This window comes from Acinonyx jubatus, chromosome F2 (assembly GCF_027475565.1).
Source record: "Acinonyx jubatus isolate Ajub_Pintada_27869175 chromosome F2, VMU_Ajub_asm_v1.0, whole genome shotgun sequence".
NCBI lineage: Eukaryota > Metazoa > Chordata > Mammalia > Carnivora > Felidae > Acinonyx > Acinonyx jubatus.
Genome location: NC_069394.1, coordinates 52,528,952 through 52,556,188, shown reverse-complemented (window position 1 = coordinate 52,556,188; position 27,237 = coordinate 52,528,952). Strand labels below are relative to the sequence as shown.

General features: G+C 38.7%; 1 protein-coding gene across 1 annotated transcript; it reads left to right on the top strand.

Annotated features, from left to right (window-relative positions):
* Positions 1 to 120: 120 nt before the first annotated feature.
* Positions 121 to 26,686, top strand: CHMP4C (charged multivesicular body protein 4C). The gene is made up of 5 exons (XM_015080685.3): positions 121 to 516; positions 19,397 to 19,574; positions 22,425 to 22,539; positions 25,444 to 25,609; positions 25,797 to 26,686. The coding sequence occupies exons 1-5, from the start codon at positions 327 to 329 to the stop codon at positions 25,859 to 25,861; spliced, it is 714 nt and encodes a 237-aa protein (XP_014936171.2). The 5' UTR covers positions 121 to 326; the 3' UTR covers positions 25,862 to 26,686.
* Positions 26,687 to 27,237: the final 551 nt, after the last annotated feature.

Sequence of the window (27,237 nt, the reverse complement as noted above, 5' to 3'; positions counted from 1 at the left end):
TTGCAGTCTCGGCAATCTTTTCAACTCTTTGCTGTGCTCTTCCTTAACTCCCAGACGGCCGGGCGGCGCCGGACCGGACAGCCACGTCCTACTCCAGTGGCCTCTCCGCCCTAACCGCGCGGAGGGGCGGGGCCCAGCCGGCTGCCAGGAAATGCCCAGGAGTGTGTGTCACCTGCCCCCGACGGCTTGTTGACTCCCTGGGAGCGCTGCCTTTCAGTTTCTGGGCCCCCGAGACCAGAGGACGATCTCGCTCACCTGTTCCCCGGGCGCGGCCCCGGGCGCTCCTGAGACTCTCCCGGGACCCCTCGCCCCTCAGATCCACAGCCATGAGCAAGTTGGGCAAATTCTTTAAAGGGGGAGGCTCTTCTAAGAGCCGAGCTGCTCCCAGCCCCCAGGAGGCCCTGGCCCGACTTCGGGAGACAGAGGAGATGCTGAGCAAGAAACAAGAGTACCTGGAAAATCGAATCCAGAGAGAACTCGCCCTGGCCAAGAAGCACGGCACGCAGAATAAGCGAGGTAGGCTTGGGATCTGGCCGCAGACGTGAGCTGTCCCCCTTCTGTCCCCAGCCCTTTCCTTGGGGGAAAATCTGCCCACAGCACCTGTATCCCAGGAGGCCAGATTTGCTCCCACAGCCTTTCTAGGAACTGGTATTGACCCCCCCCCAGGGCCAAAACTGGAGTGAGCTGAGCCAGGCATAATCCTAGATAGCAAAATGTTAGATAGTTCCAATCAAGATGAACAGTATTTTAATGCAATATTTTAAAAGTTCAGAATTAATGCAAAAACCTCATGATGAACAAAATATCAAAAATTTTAAATAAAGACAATTGGTATTGTTGATTTCTTTTTCTTTTTGCCTCTGGCTCTTATGTCGTCCTATAAAGCACTTTTTTATTTAACATTCTTTTTTTTAGAAATGTAATGTTTTGTCCATCATGAATTTTTTGTATTGATTTTTATTTTTAAAAACATTGCATTAAAATATTATTTATCTTGATTACTAACTTTTGGTACCCTTTAAATTTTACTCCTGTTCTGACTTACCCTAGTCCAGCCCTGCAGACTTCAAATATCAGGTTTTCTGCTGTGTGTTTATAAATATCAAATCATACATTTTAAGTTGCATGGAAATCTCTAGTGGAGTATTTTCTGGTATGTTCTGGTTTACCTGGCTCCTCAGCCATTGAAAAGTTTAGTTGGCTGCTGTGCAGTTGAGACATTACTTTTTTTTTTAAAAAAAGCAGGGAATTAAATATTATATTTCTTATTACTGGTTTTTACCACACAAGGGACTTTGAACCAGTAATGATTCTTGGTGCTCCTGTCACACCTTGAACCCTTGTTATTGTCCAGAGTTAATTGGTTTCTTCAGTGTACTGCTCTCTTTATAGAGAATAGACCTAAACAGCACATATATAAAAGCCCAGGGAGAAGCTGAAGTGATTTGGTGTGGTAACACTAGAAATGGAAGTGGTCTTGTAATGGCCACCTCAGAAACAGAAGCGGTAATACAGAACTGTGTCCACCACCTAACCCTGAACTTGTATCCGCAAGTCAGGCTTCTTTAGTCATAACAAAGCCTTGGGAAGATTTACTTAGCCCTGAATGATGCTGCCATTGTTTAATGCAGGAAAGGAATAATGTCTTCTGGAGTTGACCTTGAAAAACTCTGCTGCTTCCCATAAAAATGTGCCTGATACATTTGTGTCCACTTATTACCAACGATAAAACGGCCAAGTTTCATTTTTCTCTGCTACTGCATATAACTTTCGTCTACATTATAGCCTGTTTTAGAGTTAAATGCTGGTTTCTATTTTTACTTTATGTCTGAAAATACTTTGGGAAGCTATTAAATGGCAATTTCTAAAGAGAATACCATGCCATTATGGCTTGCTAAAAAGTCATTGGTAGTTCTGTTTCTCTGCTCTTCCTCTTCAGTTTGATGTGCACTCTGAAATTTGCATAACGTCTGTCAAGGGATGTCTTTCTGTCTGTCATCCTTTTGGGTCTGTATATCGCTTTATATACAGTGGTTGCTCAGTAAATACTGGTTTAAAAAATCTTAAAAATCGAACATCTGTTCTTAAGAAGTGGTGAAAATGTAGGTTTTGCTTTCAGAAGATAAAAAATGTAAGATAATATAGGTTTTATTGATTTTTTTTTCAGAAATGGTCTCCAATTGGTAATGCACTAAAGTGCGTTACAGGTTGACTATATAAAGACCCACCCCCATAATTAAAGACAACATTAATTAAGAGCATCAATATAACTTTCTTAAATCAGAGAAGTTACAGATGCAAGTATTATGTGCAAATAATCAATTGGGGTTTGAAAATTCACTTATTCTTTGTCATTTATCCTTGGAAACTTCACTGGTGTTAGCCCACACCTGATTTTACAGTGATCCTGAGAGTAGAAACAGGGGAGTTAGCATGAGTTCTTCTGTACTCTAAACTATGGAAAGAATTCACGGGCCTCTGCATCAGAAACCCTGTCAATATCAGCATCTTCCAAATAAACCAGATAGCTTCATATACACAATAGTTTCTGTTTTCCATTAGCTACCAAGAAATATTTTCACACACATAGTGTAATCAGGCCCAATATAATTAGTACAAAATGGACCTTGTGCTATACAAGGCTGTATATAATACAGGGCCGTATATTGTGGTATAAGAGCTGTAGTTTACATTATAACCTGAGTGATATAATGTATGTGCAGTAAAGTTTTACTTCTAGACATGGCTGGTCAGCTAGCATTGTATCAGAAAGAACCACACTCCTAGCGACTACAAATTCTTCAGTAATCTATTTCTCTACAACAGAAGCTTTGCCAGCATTCTGAATGTCAAAAGTGGGTTTTATGGGTAAAATGAGTAACTTTTAAATTAGCGCAATGAATGTTAGAAATGAGATCTCATTGGGGAAATTATAGATATCCTAAATGTGTGGATTGAATAAAATAGTTTGAGACACTTCCTTGCTTCCCAATGTAAGAACAGGTGGTAAGAATCTACTAGAGGTATAACCAACTTAGAATGCTACCTGAGGCTTGATCTCAGATCAGTGCCATGTCAAGTCCTTGGATCACGTGTTGGGGCGCCTGGGTGGCTCAGTTGGTTAAGCGTCCAGCTTCCGCTCAGGTCATGATCTTGCAGTCCGTGGGTTCCAGCCCCGCGTCGGGCTCTGTGCTGACAGTGTGGAGCCTGGAGCCTGCTTCGGATTCTGTGCCTCCCTCTCTCTCTGCCCCTCCCCTGCTCATGCTCTGCCTCTCTCTGTCTCAAAAATAAAAATAAATAAATAAATAAATAAATAAATAAATAAACAAACAAACAAACAAACATAAAAAAAAAGTCCTTGGATCACGTGTATTTCTGCCCCAGCGCACCTCCCACAGGGCACAGCACCTTACTAGGGGATGTTACTGCCTTCAGGGAGCCTTTCATACAAGGTATATTGGAGGCCCTGAAGAGACATACACTTGGGACTTCATTGAACTCATGGAATCCTGAGTTTTTGCCTGCTTGCGGTGTATGTTTGTTTATGCAGCATTTAGTCTGAAACTTGCTCTCACTGTATCTTATGCCAAGGTTGTTCAGGCATAGCTAATTCTCACCTCAAACTTCTTTGGTAGTTACCATAATCTACCAAAAAGAACCTGAATGTGCACCACCAAATTGTTTTCGCAACACCCATGATATTCAAGGCCCTGTTGATCTTTAAGATTAACACTTGGAGCAAGATTTATAATTTGGTTGAAATTTTAGGTCTGAGGGTGCTTGGGTGGTTCAGATGGTTAAGCATCCAACCCTTTATTTCGACTCAGGTCATGCTCTCACAGTTTGTGAGTTTGAACCCCACATTGGGCTCTGTGCTATGTCAGTACAGAGCCTGCTTGGAATCCTTTCTACCTCTCTCTCTGCCCCTATCCCTCTCATTCTCTCTCTCCCCCCACCCCTCTCTCAAAATAAATAAACTTAAAAAAATAGAAATAAAAATAAATTTTAGGAGGTCTGAGATTACTTGATGCAGTTTATGTAGATTACCCCTGCTTCATAGCTGGTAATCTCCTTTATGGAAAAGCAAACTTTTTACATACCACTAACTTTTATTCTTTTTTATTTTCTTTCTTTAAAGTTTATTTATGTATTTTGGGAGAGAGAGAGAGAGAGCGTGAGAGCTTGAGCAGGGGAGGGGCAGAGAGAGAGGGAGAGAGAGAATCCCAAGCAGTCTCCATGCTATCAGCACAGAGCCCCACTTAGGGCTGAATCCCACCAACCAAAAGATCAAGAGTTGTACGCTCACCCAGCTGAGCCACCCAGGTGGCTCAATTTTTCTGTTTTGAGCCCTATCATCTGGAGCAGTTTTTATTTATTTTTTTTATGAAATTTATTGTCAAATTGGTTTCCATACAACACCCAGTGCTCATCCCGAAAGATGCCCTCTTCAATGCCCATCACCTACCCTCCCTTCCCTCCCACCCCCCATCAACCCTCAGTTTGTTCTCAGTTTTTAAGAGTCTCTTATGCTTTGGCTCTCTTCCACTCTGACCTCTTTTTTTTTTTTTCCTTCCCCTCCCCCATGGGTTTCTGTTAAGTTTCTCAGGGTCCACATAAGAGTGAACACATATGGTATCTGTCTTTCTCTGTATGGCTTGTTTCACTTAGCATCACACTCTCCAGTTGGAGCAGTTTTTAATGTTAAGTCACCCTGATGCCCAGGTCCCACACCCATAGATTCTGATATAATTGAATAGAGTGGGGCTCAGTCATCAATATTTTTAAAAGTGCCTGCTTAAGGATGAGTAACTTAAATCTATAGTAATGTTAATGAGTTAGAAATACAAGGTCCTTTCGTCTTGAATGCTTCCTGTTTTCACATGATGGCATCTATATGGACATCTATGACACTGATAGTATTTGTGTGCTTCACTGGGATAACCAGGGGCTAACAGCTTGGGGACTCTTGACGCCCCAGGCTATGGCCTCTGTAGCTGAAGGAATCTGTATCTCAGCATACTGCAACCGCCTTCCTGCCACACTGGTCTGGTGGAACACTTTAGGGGTCGATATTCTTTTTTTTTTTTTTAACGTTTATTTATTTTTTTTATTTTGGTGGGTACAGAGAGAGAGAATCCCAAGCAGGCTCTGTGCTGTCAGCATAGAGCCTGATGCAGGGCTCCATCCCATGAGGGGTCACTACTCTAACCTCCCTTATGAGGTCTCTTAGAAAATAATATCCCTAAGAGATGGCCATAGTTATAATGTGCTTAAATGTAAGGTCATGATCCAGTTTTTACACATTTGATAGAGAGTAACTTAGTGTCTTAGTTAGGAGTTCGGCTTCAAAGCAGACAAACCTGGGTTTGATTCCTAGCTCTGCCTTGCCACTTAGACACTGTGTGACCTTACACCATTTATGAGGCCTATCGATGGCAAGGATAAGATTGATGTTCACGGTTGTGAGGATAAATGACATTATTGTGTAAAGTCCTTAATTCAATGCTCTATAAGTATCAGTCATTGTGATAACAGTAGCATTTTTTTTTTTTTTAAAGCTGAAATTGGCTTCCTGCTAAGTTCTACTTACTGCCTCAAATTTTGTCTTCTGAAATAACTTCGAATAAATCTACTCCATCTGCCATGTGAAGACCTTTCATGTATTTGAGGACATTAGCCATTTCTCTGTGTCTCCTGTTCTTCAACTTCACCTTCCTCAGTCACTTCCTCAGTCACCCCTTACTGTGCTGAGGTTTGCTAACCAGGACCGGGTCTATGGTGACCTTGAGAGTGAGTGCCCCCTTAAATTTGTACCCTAAGTGCCTCTCATTCCTCTCCCCCCAGCCTGGCTCTGTTGCTCACCTTGTCCCAAGCTGAGCAGGAACTTCAAATATATCATTATGTGGAGAGATACGGATCCAGTCTGGGATTATCCCCAGGCCTCAGGCTGTGGGAAGTGGGCAGATAGAGATGAAAGGTGGAGACTAGGAAGGAGCAAATTTGGCCACAATCCCTCCTCAGTATCATTACACATGATTCCAGGGAAACTTGGCTCTGAGGCCATTCTACCTCTTCATCAGGTATCTGTTTGGTGAATGGGACCCTAGGGCAGAGAGTCTTTTATTTGAGTGAGCCAGCGCACTTTGAAGCCTGTACTGTTTATTGCCAAGGATGAATTTGCTTCCAGAGTCATGACTGAGACTTGGTCTTCCTTGGAGTTGGGGCGCATGCACGATCCCACTGGTTTGGCCCAGTGTATGAACCTCCTGGGGCTCTTGAGTTTGCTTTTTATTATATAGTTGTCATGGAGCTGAATTCTGCAATCTCAGACACGAGGGACCAGAAGGACTTCTGTATAAAAAGAATCACATCTGTGTCAGCTGTGTGTCAGCTTTTTTTGCCAAAGTAGTGAGGGCAAGAGCATGCATGGCTCATGTAATACGAGACTGATACAGAATGCAGGGCCCTGATGGATGGGAGCTCCCTTGAGAGATATTACTTACCTTGTGACCTCCTTTCTTAAGAGAGTTTCTCAAAATGTGGCCCTCAGATCACCTACGTGAGGATTCTTTGAGGATGTTTGTCAAAATGTAGACTCACAAGGACCCCCTCAAAATTCACATTTAGTATGTCGAGTGTAGTGCCCAGAAAGCTGAACTTTGAACAGATAACTCAATGATTCTGATGCCGACTACAGCTTGGGAACATAGGACGTGTTTATTGTTCAATGAGCTGCTAAGCTGGAAGCCTCTATTCTCTACTCTGTTTCTTCCCTCAACATTCCTCCTGTTTCTTCTTTCCTCCTCCATCACCCCGAGACCCAGATGAGAAATTTCTACCTACCTCCCTCCTGTTGACTGCTGAAGAAACATTTCCAAAGCTTTGACAGATCCTCATTCGCCATCTGAATTTGTTTTCTTTAGGGAAGTGCATACTACTCCATAATCCTTTTGAAGGGTCTCAGAGTTCTCTAATATTCAAATTACAACCAAGCACCATCATAAAGTGTTCTGCATTCCTCTGATTATTTGATATTTTGTACCATACCCTGTGTATTCTGGCACCAGAGAAAAGAAAGAGTTTTATTCCTGGGGCATTCAGCACCCACATAGGGGTCAGGTCTTTTTCTCCAGTCAACTGGTCTTCTCTCTTCTGGCAAACATAGATCAATGGAAATGTGACCCTTCCTCCATTTTCCCCCCCAGTTTCTCTCCCACCTCAGGAGCTTCTCCTGGGCTTTCATTCCATGGTGGAGGAAACTAAAACATCTGAACCAGCCCTGGGAGCCTATTCACTGAAGTTGTGGTATTAGAACTTCTCACTTTCGTACTACCTGCCTTCCCCGCTCTGAGCCCTGGCAGGGATCCTAGTGGACCTACGCCCTTATTCACACACTTAGGTACAAGTGGCAGAATGCCCTGGGCTTTTTATCTCCTTTATTCTGTTAATACTGCCTCAGTTTGCATATGCTTTTTCATAGGTAGATCAGTTGCTTCTCCCCAGTGGATTCAGAGTTAAAAGTCCCAGCCAGATTTATCCTCTCCCCATTTAAATCAATGTGTTAAGCTTGCATTCAGTATTTTACATTTATTTGTTACATATCATCTTATTTTTAATTAAGTCTTAAAATTCTAATTTTATTGTCTTATATGTGAGCTATTTCTTTTAGTTGAACTGGTTGCAAATTTGATCAGTAGGCTTTTTTTTTTTTCCTCCCTGACAAAGACTTTGTTAAAATATATTGAATAAGACAGAACCCAAGGACAGAGCCTCATGGCATGCCTCTAAAGATTTCATTCCAGGATACCTCTGCATTACAGTAACAATGTTTCATCTAATATTGGGCTAAGGCATGATTACCAATTTGACAGATCAACGCTCAATGAATTCAGTTATTTATCTAGCTATAAATAGACCTGATCTACATTTTTAGCCCATATCATCTTTTTTCTCCATTTTTTTCTCTTTCCCCTAAGGATGCTTCAGTATACCTTGTGGGTTCTATTCCTGAAACCAAACTATATGCATATACTCTGCTTCACAAATGCCCATTTATGAACTGATAGCTTCATCAGATTTACCTGGAGAGCTTTTTAAAATGCCACATCAGGAGATTCTGTTTCAAGAAATCTGGGATAAGTTTAGGATTGTGATATTCAAGGCTTTCTGGTTGATTTTGATGTGCATAATGTTAGAAGGCTAGTGGGTGGTCTGTGGTTTTTCCTTGAGTCAGCATCTAGTCACCCAAAGAAAACAAGCCAATGACATTACTTTGGTATTTTTCATCTTTGGGAGCTCATATTGGCTTCTAGTTATCATTGTCTTCTTTTCTAATCTCCCAGAAACTGGAGTGTAGGGTGTTTCTCTTCTAGAATGATTCTTTCAAGGATCCATGGCACAGATGTTGACAGTTTGGTGATGTCAACATCACCAGTTTGTAGCTACTTCTTGTAGGGTAATTGGTACCATTCCTTGTGTTATGTAACTACATCTATTTTTTTCCCCCTTTGTGAACTTGGAGCAGCATTATATATTATGGAATAGTCATTTTTATTATTATTCTCCAGGCACAGAGCCTGTTTGGATTCTCTCTCTCTCTGCCCTTCCCCCACTGTCAGGTATGCATTCTCTCTCAAAATAAATAACTAAATAAATATTAAAAATAATAAAATAAATAAAAACTTAAATAAAATTGAATGTTAGCCACCTGGCTTAAATGAAATAAAGTTTATACTTTTATGTTTGTCTTTCATATAAATTTAGAAGAATATAATTATGCAACCAAATACTGAACACTTTTGATACTTCATTCTCTATTTAAACATGAATTTCTGTTGAATCCCTTTGATTCTTTCACGCAGTGCGATATGCTACATATCTGTTACAGGTGTGTCTTATTTGCTTTAGCAGTTACATTGTTCAAAAGGCCTTTCTCAGTGAGCAGTGCTAATTCCATGACCAATTTTTTTTAATTTGAAGGTCTTTTGTTTTTAAAATTTTTAAGTGTTTATTCGTTTTTGAGAGAGAGAAAGAGACAGAGTGTGAGCAGGGGAGGGGCAGAAAGAGGCAGACACAGAATCCGAAGCAGGCTCCAGGCTCTGAGCTGTCAGCACAGAGCTCAACGTGGGGCTTGAACTAACAAACCACGAGATCGTGACCTGAGTCGAAGGCAGCTGCTTAACTGACTGAGCCACCCAGGCGTGCCCCCCATGACCATTTGTTGCCATATATTTAGTACATGTAAGTGAAAGTGAATATAGCCTTGGAGTTTGAACAAAGATATTATCCTAATTAAAATTTATATTTTGTTCACCGCAGCAAGAAAAAATGCTATTATTATGTTAAACCAATTTATACATATTAAAGATCACATATGTAAGAGCCTTTGGCTTATCTTTTTGTAAGCAATTTGAAAAATTGTATTTAAGTAAACTATCTTCCTTTGTTGAGCATCGTTCTCCCACTTACACTTGAAAAGTTAAAGAATAGTGCAGCTCATCACCAATTGCAAGGTAAACCTATTCATAAAGAATTTCAAATAGAAATAGTGATCTTAAGGATAGGAGCTATATGTTTTTCAAGATGTGTTGATCTTAGGATCCCAAGGGAATAATCATAGAATCCTAGACAGTGAGAGCTGAAAGGCACTATACAGATATAGTTTGTTGGTCCTCAGGAGCACCTGCAAATCACGGACACAGTAGTAGGAAATACTGGCACATCATGTGAGCAAGGAATATGCTACAAGTAAACTATGTTATACATATACATACACATATTCATACACAAATACATACATGTAAATATAAACACCTGTGCACACATGTACACATGTATATACAGATATATGCACATCTGTATACATGTATACATATATACACATGCAATATAGAATTTCATCTATAGGTACATGTGCTTATCCTGTAGAATTAATCATAATCAGCTATTTCTGAGTTTTTCTGTTTAATATTTGCTGGTTTCATATTCATACTGTTTTCCCTACATTCTAGGCAATAGCAAGCTCATAGAGGTTACCAGTGCGTGAGGTTACTAATAATACTAGTGGCAGGTAGAAAACTCATCCACTCAATTAGTTATATATTCTGCCTGGTCAAACAGTAACTGGATTTTTACAAGGAATATCAAGTACATTTTAATTACTACATTGGTATGTTGTTCCAATAGCAGGTTAATTCGACTTGCTTGGCAGTTGACCTCTGAAGCAATTAATTATAAGAGATAAGAATTTCAGTGGATATTCAAAATGAGTCTTCTGCAAGCATTTCTTCCTTTTTTTGGCAACTCAAGGCTGATAGCACTTTTTGGACATGACCTTTCACTCTCAGATTTAAGAATCTCTTGTGTAACGTCCTGGCGGTAAGAACTGCTTCATCTCCAAAAGAAGCTGTGAGCTTTTTAGAAAGAGGAGAGTAGCATCATTTCTGTTGGAAAATAACTTTAATATCCTTTGCCCATTTCCTATCTTTCTGGAGATGGAAGAGGGCACTAATTATCCACTTTCTAATCTTTTATACTTTATAATATTAATCACCATTTCTCTTGTTTTTTATATAAAATTCATTCCAACATTACTGGCTTGCTTACAGCAGTATCCCACTTGCAAATGTCCTTTCATCAGCTTATGTCCTGATGACATTTACTATTGGTGAGACCTCTGAAAATATGGAGGTTGCTTATAAGACCCACCTAATGTGGCAAGCCGGTGTGATTTGCTGTATTTTGGGGTTTATAGATTCCAGCTTCTAATATATCTCTGCCAGAAACTTCACATGGTTTAGTAGGAGATTTGCATCAGGAAGAAGGTTGGGGGCTAGGAGGAATCCTTTGTGTGACACTTTATCATTCATGTGCCTTCCTGACTAGTGTGGGTGATTATAAGTGTAGACTGTTACTGTGACTTCATTTACATCGCCTCCTTTCTGATGTCTGACCTCACCCTCCAGGGAGAGTGTGTACATTTCTCTGCGCATCCACTCTACCTTGTACATGTCTCTTGTCATTCTCCCTCTATGTCTCCTCTGCTACTTGAAATGTAACTTACACATGTTAGTATCTGTGGTCACAATTTCTGTAAGATAGTGGGTGTTTAATAAATGCTTGTTCACTGATGAATAGCTGTTTGAATGCCCACTTCATATCTGCATCCTCTGAGATTATAGCCTCATTTCTTTTCCCTGCAGTGTGGTAGATCTACAGTATATACTTGTGGAGCGGCTGAAATGAGTGGACAAAGAATATTTTTTTAAACTGAAGAAGGCCAGGGAAATTCATAATGGGGCGGTCCTGGCCAAACGAACCTTGGAATTTTCTAGTATTCTCCCAGCTACTTTCTATCTAACCTGTGACTTTGAACAGAAACATTTTGCTTTTATTCCATTTGTACTTATCAGGATGCTTATTCAGACTGTGTTTTTCAAGAACTAAAACAAGGTGACATAAATAGAAAGTATTATTTAATTAATGAAATGATTTGTATGTGAGTAAGAACAGGGCTTACTTTAAAGTTTCTCAAGTAAAACAACATGATTATGATACTTCCTAGTTAAAAGCAAAAGAGGACATGACAAATTATGTGTGACATGTATCTCTTTTTTTTCTTTCCAAGATTTTATTTACATTCAAGTTAGTTAACATATAGTGTGGTATTGGTTGCAGGAGTAGAGTTTAGTGATTCATCACTTACATACAACACCCAGTGCTCATCACAACAAGTGCCCTCCTTAATGCCCATCACCCATTCAGCCCATTCCCCCACCCACCCCACCCCCCCAGCAATCCTCAGTTTGTTCTCTATATTTAAGAGTCTCTTATGGTTTGCTTCCATCTCTGTTATTTTATTTTTCCTTCCCTTCCCCTTTGTTCATATACTTTGTTTCTTAAATTCCATATATGAGTGAAATCATATGATATTTGTCTTCCTCTGATGGAGCCTTTCTCTGATTTGTCTTTCTCTGAGTGTATTGCAACACTCCGCAGTGTTGCAAATGGCAAGATTTCATTCTTTTTGATTGCCGAGCAATATTCCATTGTATATATATTCCACATCCTCTTTATCCATTCATCAGTTGATGGATATTTGGGCTTTTCCCATAGTTTGGCTAGTGTCGATAGCACTGCGGTAAACATTGGGGTGTGTGCCCTCTGACACACGCACTATTAGCACAGTTGCTGGTTCTATCTTTAACTTTTGGAGGAACCTCCACACTGTTCTCCAGAGTGGCTGCACCAGTTTGCATTCCTACCAGCAGTGTAAGAAGGTTCCCTTTCTCTACATCCTTGCCAACACCTGTTGTTTCCTGAGTTATTAATTTTAGGTAGCCATTCTGACAGGTGTGAGGCGGTATTTCTTTGTGGTTTTGATTTCTATTTCCCTGATGATGAGGGATGCTGAGCAGTTTTTCATGTGTCTGTTAGCCATTTTGTATGTTTTCTTTGGAGAAGTGTCTGATCATGTCTTCTGCCCATTTCTTAACTGGATTATTTATTTTTTGGGTGTTGAGTTTGATAAGTTCTTAATAGATTTTGGATATTAGCCTTTCATCTGATAGGACATGTATATCTTCAGCACTCTCTGGGATTTCTCTTCCAAGCCCGGTCTTTTAGGCCTTCTCTAAAGACCATCCATTCCTGGTAGAGAGAAGAGCTGTCATAATGCAGCTTCATATTTCACAAACAGTTTTGTCTATAGTCACTGGATATGATGGTTTCTATAATGTTCTTCCTTTTTTGCAAACTAGTGGATTAGCGATGCACACATTTGTGCACTCCGAATGAGTGAAGAACAGACTGACCTTTACAACCACGATGCCCTGTACATTATACGAACAATGAAACTGTAACTTTTTTCTGTCTTTAGTTGTTTTTCATAGATGACTGGAAGCCTTCCTCCTCTGGCAAAGTAGTAGTTGAGTAAAGTTGCTTAAGGCTAGTGGAGTTTTGGTTCAAGTGAGTAATTCTTAAATTTCAGCCGCAGTCCTGAATGGGCTGTAGTAACTCTTGCTGTGTCTCCCAGCAGCAGAATATACAGGTCACGGTTCTGTATCTCCATTGCTGAAGGAACGTCACTGTTAAGTGAAGAGACAAAACTCCTGGCTGTCTCTCCACTGCAAAGGAATATAGTAGATCCCTTTGTTTTAGAAAGAATGTTATACAGGTTTCACCAGCTGCTTAAAAGCACATACAGGAGTTGGAAGATTGAATTGCACCTTCTATACCGGTTAAATTACATGGCTCTAAAAACGTCCTTCTTTGCCAAATCAGGAGCAAAGTTTAATTTGCAGTATTTGTTCCATGTCTTTAAAAATATGCAGCTGTTTTTTTTCCCCAAATCATGTGTTAGAAAACAAAATCAAAGCCTGTCTAACTCATGGTGGGTCTGAGGCATCATCATTTCCTGTGCAAGCTCACGGGGAGACTCCTCACATACACTTCTTGGCGTTTGGAACATAAGCCTCTTGTCTTAGTGTTTGGGAGAAGCGTACCGTGCCAGGCAGAAGTCACAGCAAGTGTCAGGCGTCCTGGGGCCAGATCCAGCCATGCAGAAATCACTGGGTTTGCTCACACAAGGTGTTTGGAAAAATGTGAATCAGCTTTTAAATTTGGAGGATTTTGCATGCAAATCCAGATTTCTTGCTTCTTTTGAGTTTGTGGAAGGCTGGGCATGTCACGGTGGACTGGAGCTCAGCAGTGTGGCTTCCAGTAAGGTTTATGCTCTGCTGGTCACCAGAGTCCCTGCTTCTTGCTGTTGACTCCCTGATGCAGGGGTCAGGGTCCACTGCCATTTATTATCGCTCTTGTACTATTTCTTATCATATAGACTAATATTCCTCTATCTTTTTCTCTCTCACAGGTGAGAAAACAAAAAAGGCCTTTCTCCCTAACCTCTCTCTGCTTCACTTAACTTTCATTACCTGCTTGGGTCCCTCTGAGATTAGAACACTGGTGTAGGCCAATCTGTAGTGTGTGGTATGGGAATTAAAGTATAGGTTGAGATCTGAACTCTTAGTGAATTTTCAAATTTTTTCCCGAGTATTTTGAAGGTCAGAAGCCATATGTTAACATAGGCATTTAAAATTGTGTCCAAGCCAGAACTCATTATTATTAACAACAACCATTTGCAAAGTTGGGCATTATACCATGTGGCTCCCACCATATGGTTCTGACAATCCTGTGAAGGAGATGACGATTATGAAGCTCCCTTGTATTTAGTAATCACTCATGATGTGTCAGGCACTGCACTAAATACTCTGTATATGTTATTTCATTTAATCCTTCACCACTGAATGAGTTATATCTTCATTTTCCAATAAGCAACTTATGTTGCACATAGGTCACATAGGTATGGATAGATGGAGCCTAGGTTTGAAAGTAGGCAACTTGACTCCAGTGCACAATGTTCTATTGTCATCTACATATTATTGTTGTTACTATTATTATTACCCAAGTAGGGAACATCACTTAAGAGTTAAGTCACACACCAAGGTTATTATGCACAGTTATTAATTGGTAGAGTAGTATTAAAATGTAACTCTAGTGACTCCAAAGTCTCATCCTTTATATCAAATTGCATTTTTTTTTATTTTCAGAAAGTATTCTAAAATTAACTAGGTATTCTAAAATTCTAAAATTTCTAAGTATTCTAAGTATTCTAAAATTCTAACTAGGAAACACAGTGCATTTTTTAATAGAGAACTTTAAATTTTTTCTTAAAAAAAAAAAAGGAAAATGCTTTTGGGCCGATGGATACCAGTTATATTCCAAATAAGTATAGACACTGAACCAGCCCAAGAAGATAGGGAGGAGACATACTTGGAACATTCCATTTCTGGGTATGTTGGGTGGAGATGTGTATTTGAAGTTTAGCTTCCTAAGATTTTCTGATATTTCTAAGATTTTTAAATGTATTCTAGTATTATGTTCTGGTTATGGTGAGTTATGGCAAAAAAGCCAGGGAACTTCTTGCTCATTGGTCTCAGAAATAAGATACACAATTGCATAAATTAATGAATGTTATATATTGCTATTAGTAATGATAATATGTAATTTCTAAGTGTCTACCTTGCATAGGCACTATATGAGGTGTTTTCCATAAATTATCCCTAATTCTTAAGACAATCACCTAGCATCATGGTGATTATATCCCCATTTGCAGAACAGCAAACTGAAGCTCAAAGAAAGCAAGTGTGTTACCCAGACGTATGTATCTATGGAAGAAGAAGTCTCACTCTGGCCTTGAAGGCCATACTTTTTCTATTATGCCATGCTGTCATTATACCGTGTACACAAAATTGTCAAGTTTATTTATTTAATACTCATTCATTTTATCTACTGTAAAGTAGGTCAATAATAGTACCTACTCTTGGAGTTTTTGTGAGTTAATGGCATAATTCACACAAAGCACTTAGCAGCAGTTTGGCATGTAACAAATACTCAAAGTTAGTTTTTGTTATGTATTTTATTGGCCATGGGCCAGGAACTGGGGAAACAGGAGAATAGGATTCTACATCTTTCTTCAAAGGGCTTATGACTGGTGTAGTGGAAGTGGGGTAGAAAAGGTTTTACAAATAATTATAATGCAGTGTGATAAATGTAGAAGTAGAAATGGATCCACACGCAGTGTTAGTACAGAGCACCAACTGGTAATTCTCCCCATGTTGGGGGGAAAACTTTCACACAGCTCTGGTCATTAATGTGATAAGCCTCTGTACAGGGTGATATTGTGTAATATCATAGAAAGGTCTGTATGCCAGGTAATTTTTTAAAAATTGTTTTAGTTCTTTCCTAAAGGACAGGTTAAACAAATAAAACTCTTTCATGAATGACGTGTAAGCACTGTTCAGCAGGGACTTGAATTGTGATGTTGCACCTGGAGAGGGAAGCAGAGCAGAGCCTGATAACCCTGGACCTCCACGGTGGGCAGGGAGGCGTGGGGGAAGAAAATTACCACTTACCAGGGAAATATAGAACAATGTTCCACACCTAAAATAAAGCCTTTCTTTGTCAAGCCTGTCTACTTGCTCCCTCCCATGGAAGGAAACCTGCCTGATGGCATACCACACCCACTTCTTTTGCAGAGCTTTGGGCAGCCTTGCCTTTCAAGAGAGAGGCCTCACGGGAAAACACACTTATGTAACTACAAGAGGCCCAGCTATTTATACTAACTATTCTAGTCTTTCATTTATAAATATGAGCTTTTAACACAGACTCAGAAGAAATTCAGTGAAAGATAATTGCAAGAAAGAGAAGGGTTAAGATAAGCAAACAACCAAACTCAAGAGAAAAGAGATGATGTAGGAAATAAGACATGTTAACACAAAACTTGTTTTGGTATCTTCAGGGAGATTCAAGAGGCTATTGAATTATAAGGCAAGAATGGGCTGCCATAAAAATGAGTAGCTAGAAGAAAAAAATTCTTAGAAGTTAAAAAGCATAATTAAAAATAAATAAACAAAAGGGTAAAATGTAGAATAAATCTAGCTGAAGACTAATTGGTAATCCAGAATATAAAGTTAAGTAATTCTCCTAGAACATAGAACAAAAAGAGATAAACTAACAGATTGAAGGATAGAGCCAAGGAATCCCACATCCATCATATAGAGATTTCAAAAGAGAGAAAACAGAGAATGGTTTGGTGAAAGAAGTATAAAAAAAAAAATTTAAGCATATAGTTTCCCCAACTGAAGGAAGACTTAATTCTTCAGAATAAAAAAAACCCCACTGAATGCTTAGTTGGGAGAAGCAAAAAATAAAAGGCACATGCTTACACCTAGGCTGGTGAAATTTCATAACTCTAAGGTAAGAAAGTAAATCTTAAACATTTCCAAAGAGGAAATAAGCTAACAAATTTTCTACAAAGGGATACAAATAATATTGTCATCTAACTTTTCAAATATTGATTACCTAATGACAATGGAATAGTCAGAATTTTTGAAATATTTTGAACTGAGAGTTCTATAAAAAATCCAAACTATTATTCAAGTTTGAAACAAAATGAAGACGTTTTCAAGCCTATAGGTATTTAGAGAATTCATATCTGTGCACCTTTCTGGAAAAAAAAAACCTTTAAGATTTATTCTAGTAAAGTACAAATACTCCGTGAAAGGATGATGTAGGATACAAGAGGCAATAGTAAGGAATTAAGCCAGCAAATTCTATAGTTTATTGTAAACTGTTGAAATTGTGTTTGTCAAACTTAATGCAATTGTTAAGAATTAAGTTTCCTTCAAAATTGAAAGGATAGTAAAACAACCAGTAATCATCTGTAACTAATAAAACTGAAGATTATTTTAATCAAACATTGGAAGGTCTGGGGTGAGCAATGAATCTTATTTGTGAACAATAAATTATAAATTTTGATTAATTTTCAACATAGAAAACTTAATTGTATGTGTATAGTTTAATTTTTTAAAATTTTTAAAATTTTATTTATTTTTGAGAGAGAGAGAGAGAGAGAGAGAGAGAGAGAATATGAGTGGGGGAGGGGCAGAGAGAGAGGGAGACAGAGGATCTGAAGCAGGCTCCAAGCTGTCAGCACAGAGACAGATGTGGGGCTTGAACCCATGAACCTCGAGATCATGACCTGGGTTGAAGTCAAACACTCAATCGACTGAGCCACCGAGGTGCCCTGTATGTGTATATTTTAAATATAAGAGCATACTTAGGGGAATACATTTAGTATATATAATGGTCTAACAAATTAAAGGGGGGAAATGAACAAAAAAAACTGATCAATATACATAAAGAAAAGACAGCAAAAAGTAAACAAAAATATAACAGAAAACACAAAAAAGATGATAATAGAAAGACGATATTAGATACCAGTTATCACAATAAATAAACATGAGTTAAAATCTTATATTAAAGGAGACTATATGAATGGTTGAAAACAGTCACACAAACTACGTATCCAAGTATATGCTATTTGAAATAGGTATACCAAAAAAGAGCAAATAGAAAACAATTATGAAATATAGGTCCCCATAAAATTATTACAGGCAAATTGTAACAAAAGGAAAGCTGAAACATTAATATAAAGCAAAATGGAATTTAGAGCAAAAAGATTTAAATGGGACAGACAGTAATATTTTACACTGATAGCCAGTAAAATCTAGCAAACTATAATGACTATGAGTCTTTGTGTACCAAACAAAAAGCATAGAGTAAGCAAACTAAATCTGTTGGGATTACAAGAATGAATTGACGAAAACAGAGTTAGAAGAGAGCCTTTTCTTAAAAATCTCTGTGGCAATAACTTACATGCTTCTCTCTGAAACCATAAAGCTACTTGAGTTCTTTTGTCAGTTCCATTTAATTATCTTTATATTAACATCCTTCTGCTTCTCTTTTCCTGCACGTTCCCTAAATGTCTTATTAAAGCTCATATTTTAGGGTCTTATTTTGGGGAGGGTGCCATAGTCAAAACTTCGTTAAGTTTTGTGATTTTGTGATTTTCAAATGAAGTGGGTATTTTGTTTAAGAGCTGATGGGAGGATGTTTGGATATTTTTCTGAAGGCAACATTTCTTTCTCTCACCAGCTTGCTACTAATTCTTGAATTTTACTCTAGCAGTGTTGATTTCATGGGTGCTCATGGTTAGATGTAACCTTGCTGACAGCTCATAATTATTTTAGAGCAAGACATGAAGCTCATCAACCTAGGTTTGGGTTCCAGCTGCCACTCACCATCTACCTTCAAGAAAGTCACATAACTTCTCTGGATCTCAATTAGTTTGTCTTTAAAATAAGGAAATCAGGCTAGAATAGACAGTTATTAAGATTCTTTTCTTCCTCTAAAGTTTTGTTTTTCTACTGCATGATTTTTATTCATTTTTTTCCATACTAGCAAAATACCTTTATTATTTTATAATGATAAAAGAAGGAAAATAAAAATTTCTTTTTGGTGTATACCAGAGTTAAGGGAAGTAGAAGAATAAGGGAATTAATAGGATTTTTATGTACTTTGATGACAATAAAAAGCTAACAATTCCAACTGTTTGCCATGAAACTTATCATAGCTCCCCAAAACATATAAAGGATCATACTTTCAAAATCTATAAAAGATATTTTTATCCATCTTTTCCCTAAAACTCTATACTGATAGAAACACTGCTGTGATATATTTTATGAAATATGAAAACTGACTTTTCATCCTCTTACACTTGCCAGATCTTTGGAAGAAAAGAATAACAAGATGTTTGATGAGTAGTAGTTGTTGCAGGTGATTGAAAGGGCAGATGTTAGTGTTTCTCAGCTTTGTTTGGCACCCTCATTGTCTGTAGGGATTGACAATGCTGAATCTATGGTTGGTGTTGGGCAGATGTCTCTTGAGTTTGTGGCTTGGGCTTTCTGCTGATAAATGTGGCTTCTCCCTTATTTAGCTGCATTACAGGCACTAAAGAGAAAGAAGAGGTTTGAGAAGCAGCTCACTCAGATTGATGGCACACTTTCCACCATTGAGTTCCAGAGAGAAGCCCTGGAAAACTCACACACCAACACCGAGGTGTTAAGAAACATGGGCTTTGCGGCAAAAGCGATGAAAGCAGTTCATGAAAACATGTGAGTGAATTTGGTCTCCCTCCAAGTCATAAGTTCCCTCAATGTTGGGAAGAGCCTTTGGAATTATGTGATGATTTTGGCAGGAATGGAGTTACTCGTTTCAGGCTTTTTGACATGTTGGAATGGAACGCCCCCTTGGAGAAAGATTAGAAGTTAGAGTAGGGAAAAAAAAAAAAAGACCATGAAAAAATGAAGATGTTCACTTTGCTCTTAATGTTTCCCAGTTGCCTCAATATTGTCTGACACTCCACATGTAAATGCTTTCACACAGCAGTTGTTTTTTGTTGTTGTTGTTGTTGTTTATTTATTTATTTTGAAAGAGACAGAAAGTGTGTGAGCGAGGGAGAGGCAGAAAGAGAGGGAGACAGAATTCTAAGCAGGCTCCACGCACAGAGACCGATGGGGGGCTCGGACCCACCAAACCTTAAGATCATGACTTGAGCCAAAACCAAGAGTCAGACGCTTAACCAACTGAGCCACCCAGGCACCCCCATGCTGTTGTTTTAAAAAGGTCTAAATGTCAACACCTGTGAGAGTGTTAGAATTACTGAACAGTGGTTGTCAAACCCAGAAAACTACAAAAGAGAACACAGATGGCCAGGATCCTTGAAGAAGGGTAGGGATTGAGCCTTTTTGTTTTTAACCACATTCTCCAGGTGATTCTGATACTAACCAGTGTTTGAGAAATATTGACCTAGAATAATAGCTTTGAGCTTGAATTTGAGGTTAGATTTGCTGAGTTACATTTAATCCCAGTTTCATTGCCAACTGTCCTTGAGTAAATTACTTTGCTTCTCCCTGATTCAATTTCTTTAGCTGTAAATTGGAGATCATAATAGTACTTACTTCATGTAGTTATTGTGAGACTCAATGAGATACTAGATACAATGCACTTAGCATAGTTTCTGGCACAAAGTAAGCACTTAGTACCAATATTCATAGTGGTAGTGGGGCTGGTGATAATTTGCTTTACATTCACGTTGGGAAATCAGTGACTGAGACCTGATTCTTTCCTGAGATTAGATAGGACAGTGAGGTCTAGGTCAAAGATGTATAAGAGCAAAAATGCCTGAAGGATGTAGAGAAGTGTCTGTGGATGGGAAAAATGGGAGAGGGGGAGGCTGGGGTCAGTGAAGACATCTTTGCTAGCATTTTCTTGCCTTGATAATTCATTGATAATCAGCTGTCATTTTGATAGCTTCAGAAAGATCACTAGAGTCACTGTCAGAGTCAAAAATCTATCATTGCTGTAAAGCTGGGTCTAAACTGTAGTACAGAATCATGGCCTCTCTCTCCAGGTAGCTGAGCAGCAGTATGCCACTGTATTCCTTTGGAGTAAAGTTCAACCTCAGGCCCAAACTTCAGTTGTGCCTTTCTCATACTCCTTTTTATAAATAAGCTCACTGTATATTTGTTATAATGATAATAATTGGAAATGAGGGGTGATAGGCGGATGCTAAAAGAAAACTTTTTAATGTAAAAATACTTGTCTTCCCATATGTAGAGTCTGGAAAACTTGCACAATATTTATTCCGCTGGGAGTCAAAATTTCAGTGTTCAGTTTGCTTAATAATGAGGTAAATTGTCACTTCTCTGGTATTCAATCAGTTTGCCCTAGTTTCAGAGTTGGAGGAATGATTCAGAGACAGAATGGTAGTGAAGCAGTTCAGATCCTGGCCTTCAGACACTGCCTGCTTAGGCTGGTGGTTAGAGGCCGGTGGGGTTCAGGTGCCAGAAGCTGTCTTCAAAGCAGCTGTCCGTTGTGGGCCTGTGGCTACCTGGATTCCTGTGCTGAGGTTGAGGATTCTTCTGAGAGCTTCGGAGGCCTCATCCTGCTCTCATTAGTATTCTCCCTGGGCATCAGCAGCCATGGGAAAGCTCTCAGGGAGTCAGGATCTCAGAGCCACTAAGCATTCTAGAAGATCTCTAGTTCCAGAGTTTAGCTTCTCTAAAAGGCTGCTGTCGGATAGTTACTGGTGAGAGTTGCCACGGCTTATCTTGGTCATGGTGGTCCTTGGTGGTCCATGGGACCATTTCCTGCTGAACTGATACATGGCAGCATATATTAAATTCAACATATGTTCTACCAGACAAAATTCCAAAATGCATCGACAAATGTTGTTATAGTCTCTAGTGAGTCCCAAATGTAATGGCCATTTATCAAATATTTATAATATATGCGTGTATGCAGGTTTATTAATTTTCACAAAATGCAAGTTGTTTTTAAAGTTGATAAATGCTATCACCAGAAATTTTTATTATCTTACTGAAATAACTAAGAGTTCACATTAAATTGACTCATTTTTCATATGGGATTATAGCTGAATTCATTTTATTATTATTTTTATTTTAGAGAGAGAGAGTGTGTGTGTGTATAAGTGGGGGAGAGGGGCAGAGAGAGAGAGAGAGAGAGAGAGAGAGAGAGAGAGAGAATCTTAAGCAGCCTCCACACTCAGTGTGGGCCCAATGCGGGGCTTGATCTCACAAACCTGGGATCACGACCTGAGCCAAAATCAAGAGTCGGATGCTCAACTGACTGAGCCACCCAGGTGCCCCCGAATTCATAATTTTAAAGTAAAATTATAAAATATTTAGAGGTGCCTGGGTGGCTCAGTTGGTTAAACATCTGACTCTTTATTTCAGCTCAGATCATGATCTTATGGCTCGTGAGTTTGAGGCCCACATCAGCCTCTGCCCTGACAGCAGAGAGCCTGCTTGGGATTCTCTCTCTTCCTCTCTCTCTCTGCCCTTCCCTGGCTCGCATCTTCTCTCTCTCTCTCTCTCAAAATAAATAAACAAACATTTAAAAGAAAAGAAAAGAAAATATTTCAACAACATATTATTTCCCAGGGATCTGAACAAAATAGATGATTTGATGCAAGAAATCACAGAGCAGCAGGATATTGCCCAAGAAATCTCAGAAGCCTTTTCTCAACGGGCTGGATTTGGTGATGACTTTGATGAGGTAGGTAACACAGTGTAAAGAATGGAGTATTGTGGGTACTAAAAAGGATAGCTTCCTCTCATATATAGCAAGTGGGTTTTCATAAATATTTTCTTAAACATCACTAAAGAATAAGTGATATTTGTTAGTGATGTGTTTCTCACAAGGGGGGAATGAAAGTGTTGGTAGCTCTGATTTAAAAGAAAGATTAATATAGTCTAGCAAACCACCCCCTAATTAAGTTTTCAGCTATTAAGGAAAGGCAGTATGTGATTATGTAAAGTTAGTGACTTTTAATGGTTGAAGCCTAAATAGCACCATTACAAGGAATCAAGTGCTCGCACATCTGGGCAAAGCAAAGCAGACTGTGTCGCTCTGCAAGGAACAGACGTATCATGCTCTGTAGTTGTTAAATTAGAGGTTAGTCTGCCTCTGTTTATTACTCAGGCCATGAAACAAAATAAGTGTGGAGTGGCATTATTAACACACACATTCCATTTAGATTAATCAGTCCAATAATAGAGACTATAATTATAATGGTGGTGTCTGCACTGTGAATTTCAATTGTTCTACTCAAAGCACACGTGAGTAGGACTAGTATATGTTTTGAAATGTTTCCAGTTGTCTGATTAGTATGAGAAAGAATCTGACTTCCTGACTTTCTACTAAGTAAGATGTGGTTCCATGGAGGCCTAGGAAATGAGAACTGAGTGTTATCAACTTTTAAAAATAGCGTAGACCACCATATGTGGAATTTACGAAACAAAACAAAATAAAAAAAGAGACCAACAAAGTCAGGCTCTTAAATATAGAAAACAAACTGGTGGTTGCCATAGGGGAGGTAGATGAGAGGATGGGTGAAATAGTGATGGGGATTGAAGAGTACTCTTATCATGGTGAGCACTGGGTAATGTATAGAATTGTTGAATCACTATATTGTACACCTGATATTAATATAATACTGTGGCTTAATTATACTGGAGTTAAAATAAAAAATATGCCTCCCCCCACCAAAATGGTGTAGATGAGTGGTTAGAAACTTTGGCTTTCAGGCCAAATCCGTCCCATAGTCTTTTTGTATGGCACGTGAGCTAAGGATATCACATGTTTGAAGGACTGCAGAAAATAACAGTAGTAACAATAGAAACAAAGAAGACTATGCAACAGAGACTGTATGTGGCCAGCAAACCTAAGATACTGCTATCTGGCCCGTTAAAGAAAGGTTGCCTACCCCTGGTTAGCCCAATAAGCACCTATTGAGTGCATTATGATATGGTGGAAAGGACTCTGGGCTCATAAGGACATCTGGGTTCTGCCATTTGTTACTAAACTTTGTGTAAGCCCCTTCACTTTTCTGACCCTTAGTTTTTTCATCTATAAAATGAAAATTACTGGATTGCTAGATTATCTCTGAAGTTTCTTAATTCTAAAATTATTTTATCAGTGGATGAGTGTTTGGTATTCAAAGGCTGTAAACGATGGAGGAGATGATTATTCTGTCATCATACTTATTAAAGAAAATATCAATATCTTCTTTGTACTGTTGATAGCTCTCAAGCGCTATTGACAATTCTGGGCACACCTTCAATGTGGAATAGTGTGTTCTGCCATTACTATGTTTACTATATTTGTTCCTAATTGTTTTGTGAGCAAAAATAGGCCTCAGAGTATTCAATCTGTAAGCCCTTTATTCATATAGCTTGTGGGAAACCAGAAAGCTCACAAGTACACTGACCATACTATTTCACATGGCCTGTTGACATACACTTTCATGATTTATTTCCTTTTCATGAGGTAGATTTACCAGTGGTTAATCATTAGGCTTGCTGCATATCTGATATACATTGACTTGGTCAAATGTTGTGGTTGGCTTAAGTACCTCCTGTCTTGGCCCGTAGTATCGTTACTCTCATTTTAATACGAGATGGTGATTTATTTATGTATCTTTCTCCCACATTCAATAATGAACTTCTTAAATGTAGGGACTGTTGATTCAGCTTTGCATCCCCAGCATTGAGTTCAATACCTGGCCATGAGTGAGCTCTCAATAAATTTGTTCAATGATGAATGAATGAATAAATGAAGACTCTCTCTGGTCAAATAAACATGAGTGTCTTAGGTCATTTCTGATGGTGACAACCTCAGAATTCAAATGATGACAAATTTAGTTTTGACTCTCAAGCTCTCTGAGTGGGGATTGGACTCTACCTGAGTATTCATGGAGCCAGTTATATCTGAACTACCATAGTCATATCTGCTATAAGGTGACTTATGCTTTTAAAGTCTCAAACTAGTCTTGCTTCTCTAAGCTTCTTAGGACAGAGAATAGTTTAGGATTAAGCCAGATTCTCTGAGACTATAGCTAAAAGAAAGAAGTACAGTGTACCTACCTTGAGGTGCAGTTTTCTTTACCCAAACACACAGCATGATTTATATTGGCTTTGGTAATTTAACAAAGACACCATAGTATCTTTGATTCTTTTTACTTTCTGTACATTATGGCTCTGCTATACCTGTTGTTCTGTTTTCAAAAGCATTAGCCCAGATGGAAGTACTTATTTGCTCCAATTAAAGTTTTACAGATTCTTACTTTTTTACAATAGGAAAGATACAGTGGAAAAAATGACAGGCAAGGTGCAAATTTCCTAGAAACTGTGGAAGTTATAAATTCAGTTAACACAAATTACTTGAATAACTGTTTACTGAAGTATTATAAGATTAACTACAACCAATTTGCACAAACCAAAATATTCAGTTTTTAATCATTGCTCAGTGTTGCAAAAAAAGACTTAGTCTTAAAATAAATATTCCGTTTCACTGGGTTCTCACATATCAATTGGGTAGCAGATGTTCTTGTTATTGTGTTTGAGGAAACCCACTTCTTGAAACGTTAACTTCATAATTCTTTCTTTCTCCTATGTTCAGGATGAGTTGATGGCAGAACTTGAAGAACTGGAGCAGGAAGAATTAAATAAGAAGATGACAAATATCCACCTGCCAAATGTGCCTTCTTCCTCCCTCCCCGCACAGCCGGCTAGAATGCCGAGTCGAACGTCAGGCATGTCTTCTGCTGCGCATCGATCCCGAGCAGGTCTGTTACACACCTCAACTACCTACAGTCAGATACTTGCCTAAAGTAATTACCCAGGTCCATCCCTTTTAACACTTACTTTTTACTTCATAGATGTATAACTTTTGATACCTGTATTCATACCTGTTTTCTCTGGTGAAAGTGGGAATGTCGCTGCTTACTAATTTTTATCTATTTTATGTTCCAGCATCTTCCAGGAGGGCAGAAGAAGAGGATGATGATATCAAACAATTGGCAGCTTGGGCTACTTAAACTACAGTGGAATTTGTTGACATCTAAATTAATGAACTGTACATGAGACACACAAAAAACATGTTTTTGCAATGTTTAGAAGTTAACAAAGACCTTGTTTTATATTTACACTGGATGAGTAATTGTCTTTTAAGGCTTGTAGGTAAAAGTTACAAAGAATCGCATGTAGACATAGAATCAGGGATGGGAAGAGGCTTCCTGGTAGCATCTCAGAGGATCTTTCCATGCTGATGGGAGGGGGCATTCTATCCTGTTCACTCCTGTATTTCTAGTCCTGGCACATACTTGGTGCCCTCTATACACTTGTTGAAAGAAAACGGAATTCTATGTGCGCGTAAAAATGTATAACAGTTTATAGGCCATGTAAGAGTGATGCGTTGAGGATAACAGCTAGAGAAAGTATCTTTCTTTTCTACATGAAGCAAGTTTGCTATGTGTATCCATGTTAGAACGTATCTACCCCATGGTAAATGCAAATACACCATGTCTCTTGTGGGAGAGACTTCACGTAGAGAAGTCTTATGTGAGTCTATACATAGTTTCACTTCAGTTTCACAGTTTAAATCTTAAAAGAGCTTTAATTGACATTTATTATGCCAATTAAGCTTGGAATGGAGCAATGGATGCATTTCCCAAAATGTTTGAAAGCACTAACAGCTTACACTGCTGAGCGAGAATCTCCGGGGTGTAATTTAGCCACTTAGGAAGCCACGTTAACACTCCCAGGCCATTATGACGCTGTTGTGGCTTCTGCGTGCAAAATGTGTGAATGTTCATTCTTTCCTATTTTGTGCTCTCTTGTATGTTTATTTACAATTTATGGCACAATAAAAGCAATTAAAAGTATATCATGAATAAAATTTTGGCTATAATTATTTTTAAATGAAAATAAATTACAAAATGATGGATTGCCCATAATATGTCATGGGCCATAAAATGACAAATGTCGTTATATAAAATGTTCTAGTATTCCCTCTATTTGCTAGGGTACATAGTGGAATGTGAAGAACACTAAACCTGGAGGTAAGAGTCCTGGATTCTAGCCTCTGCTCTGCCATTAATGTAGTATGACCAGGCATGTCATAAACTCTGAACCTTTGTTTCCTCATTGGGAACTCGAAGGGTTGGACTTGATCTCTAATGGGTCTGTCTTGCCACAGGCCTTTTGCAATGCTGTTCCTCTTAGCAGTCTTCCCACCATCCACACACACAGATACCAAATCTTACTTTTTCCTTAAATCTTGGTTAAAACGTTCTTTGTTTTGGGAAACTTTTCCTGATTGCCAACACTAAATCAAGTCTCCTTGTTATATGCTTTCATAGGACTCTACTCTCTCTCTAATCACCTACCAGGATTTATATTTCTTGAATTATTA

What these genes read in the sequence shown, in the direction of transcription:
- CHMP4C (XM_015080685.3), top strand. Translation starts at nt 327, where the DNA reads ATGAGCAAGTTGGGCAAATTCTTTAAAGGGGGAGGCTCTTCTAAGAGC. An exon ending in CGGCACGCAGAATAAGCGAG is followed by an intron (nt 517 to 19,396) that starts GTAGGCTTGGGA and finishes TCCCTTATTTAG; the next exon opens with CTGCATTACAGGCACTAAAG. An exon ending in TGCGCATCGATCCCGAGCAG is followed by an intron (nt 25,610 to 25,796) that starts GTCTGTTACACA and finishes TTTATGTTCCAG; the next exon opens with CATCTTCCAGGAGGGCAGAA.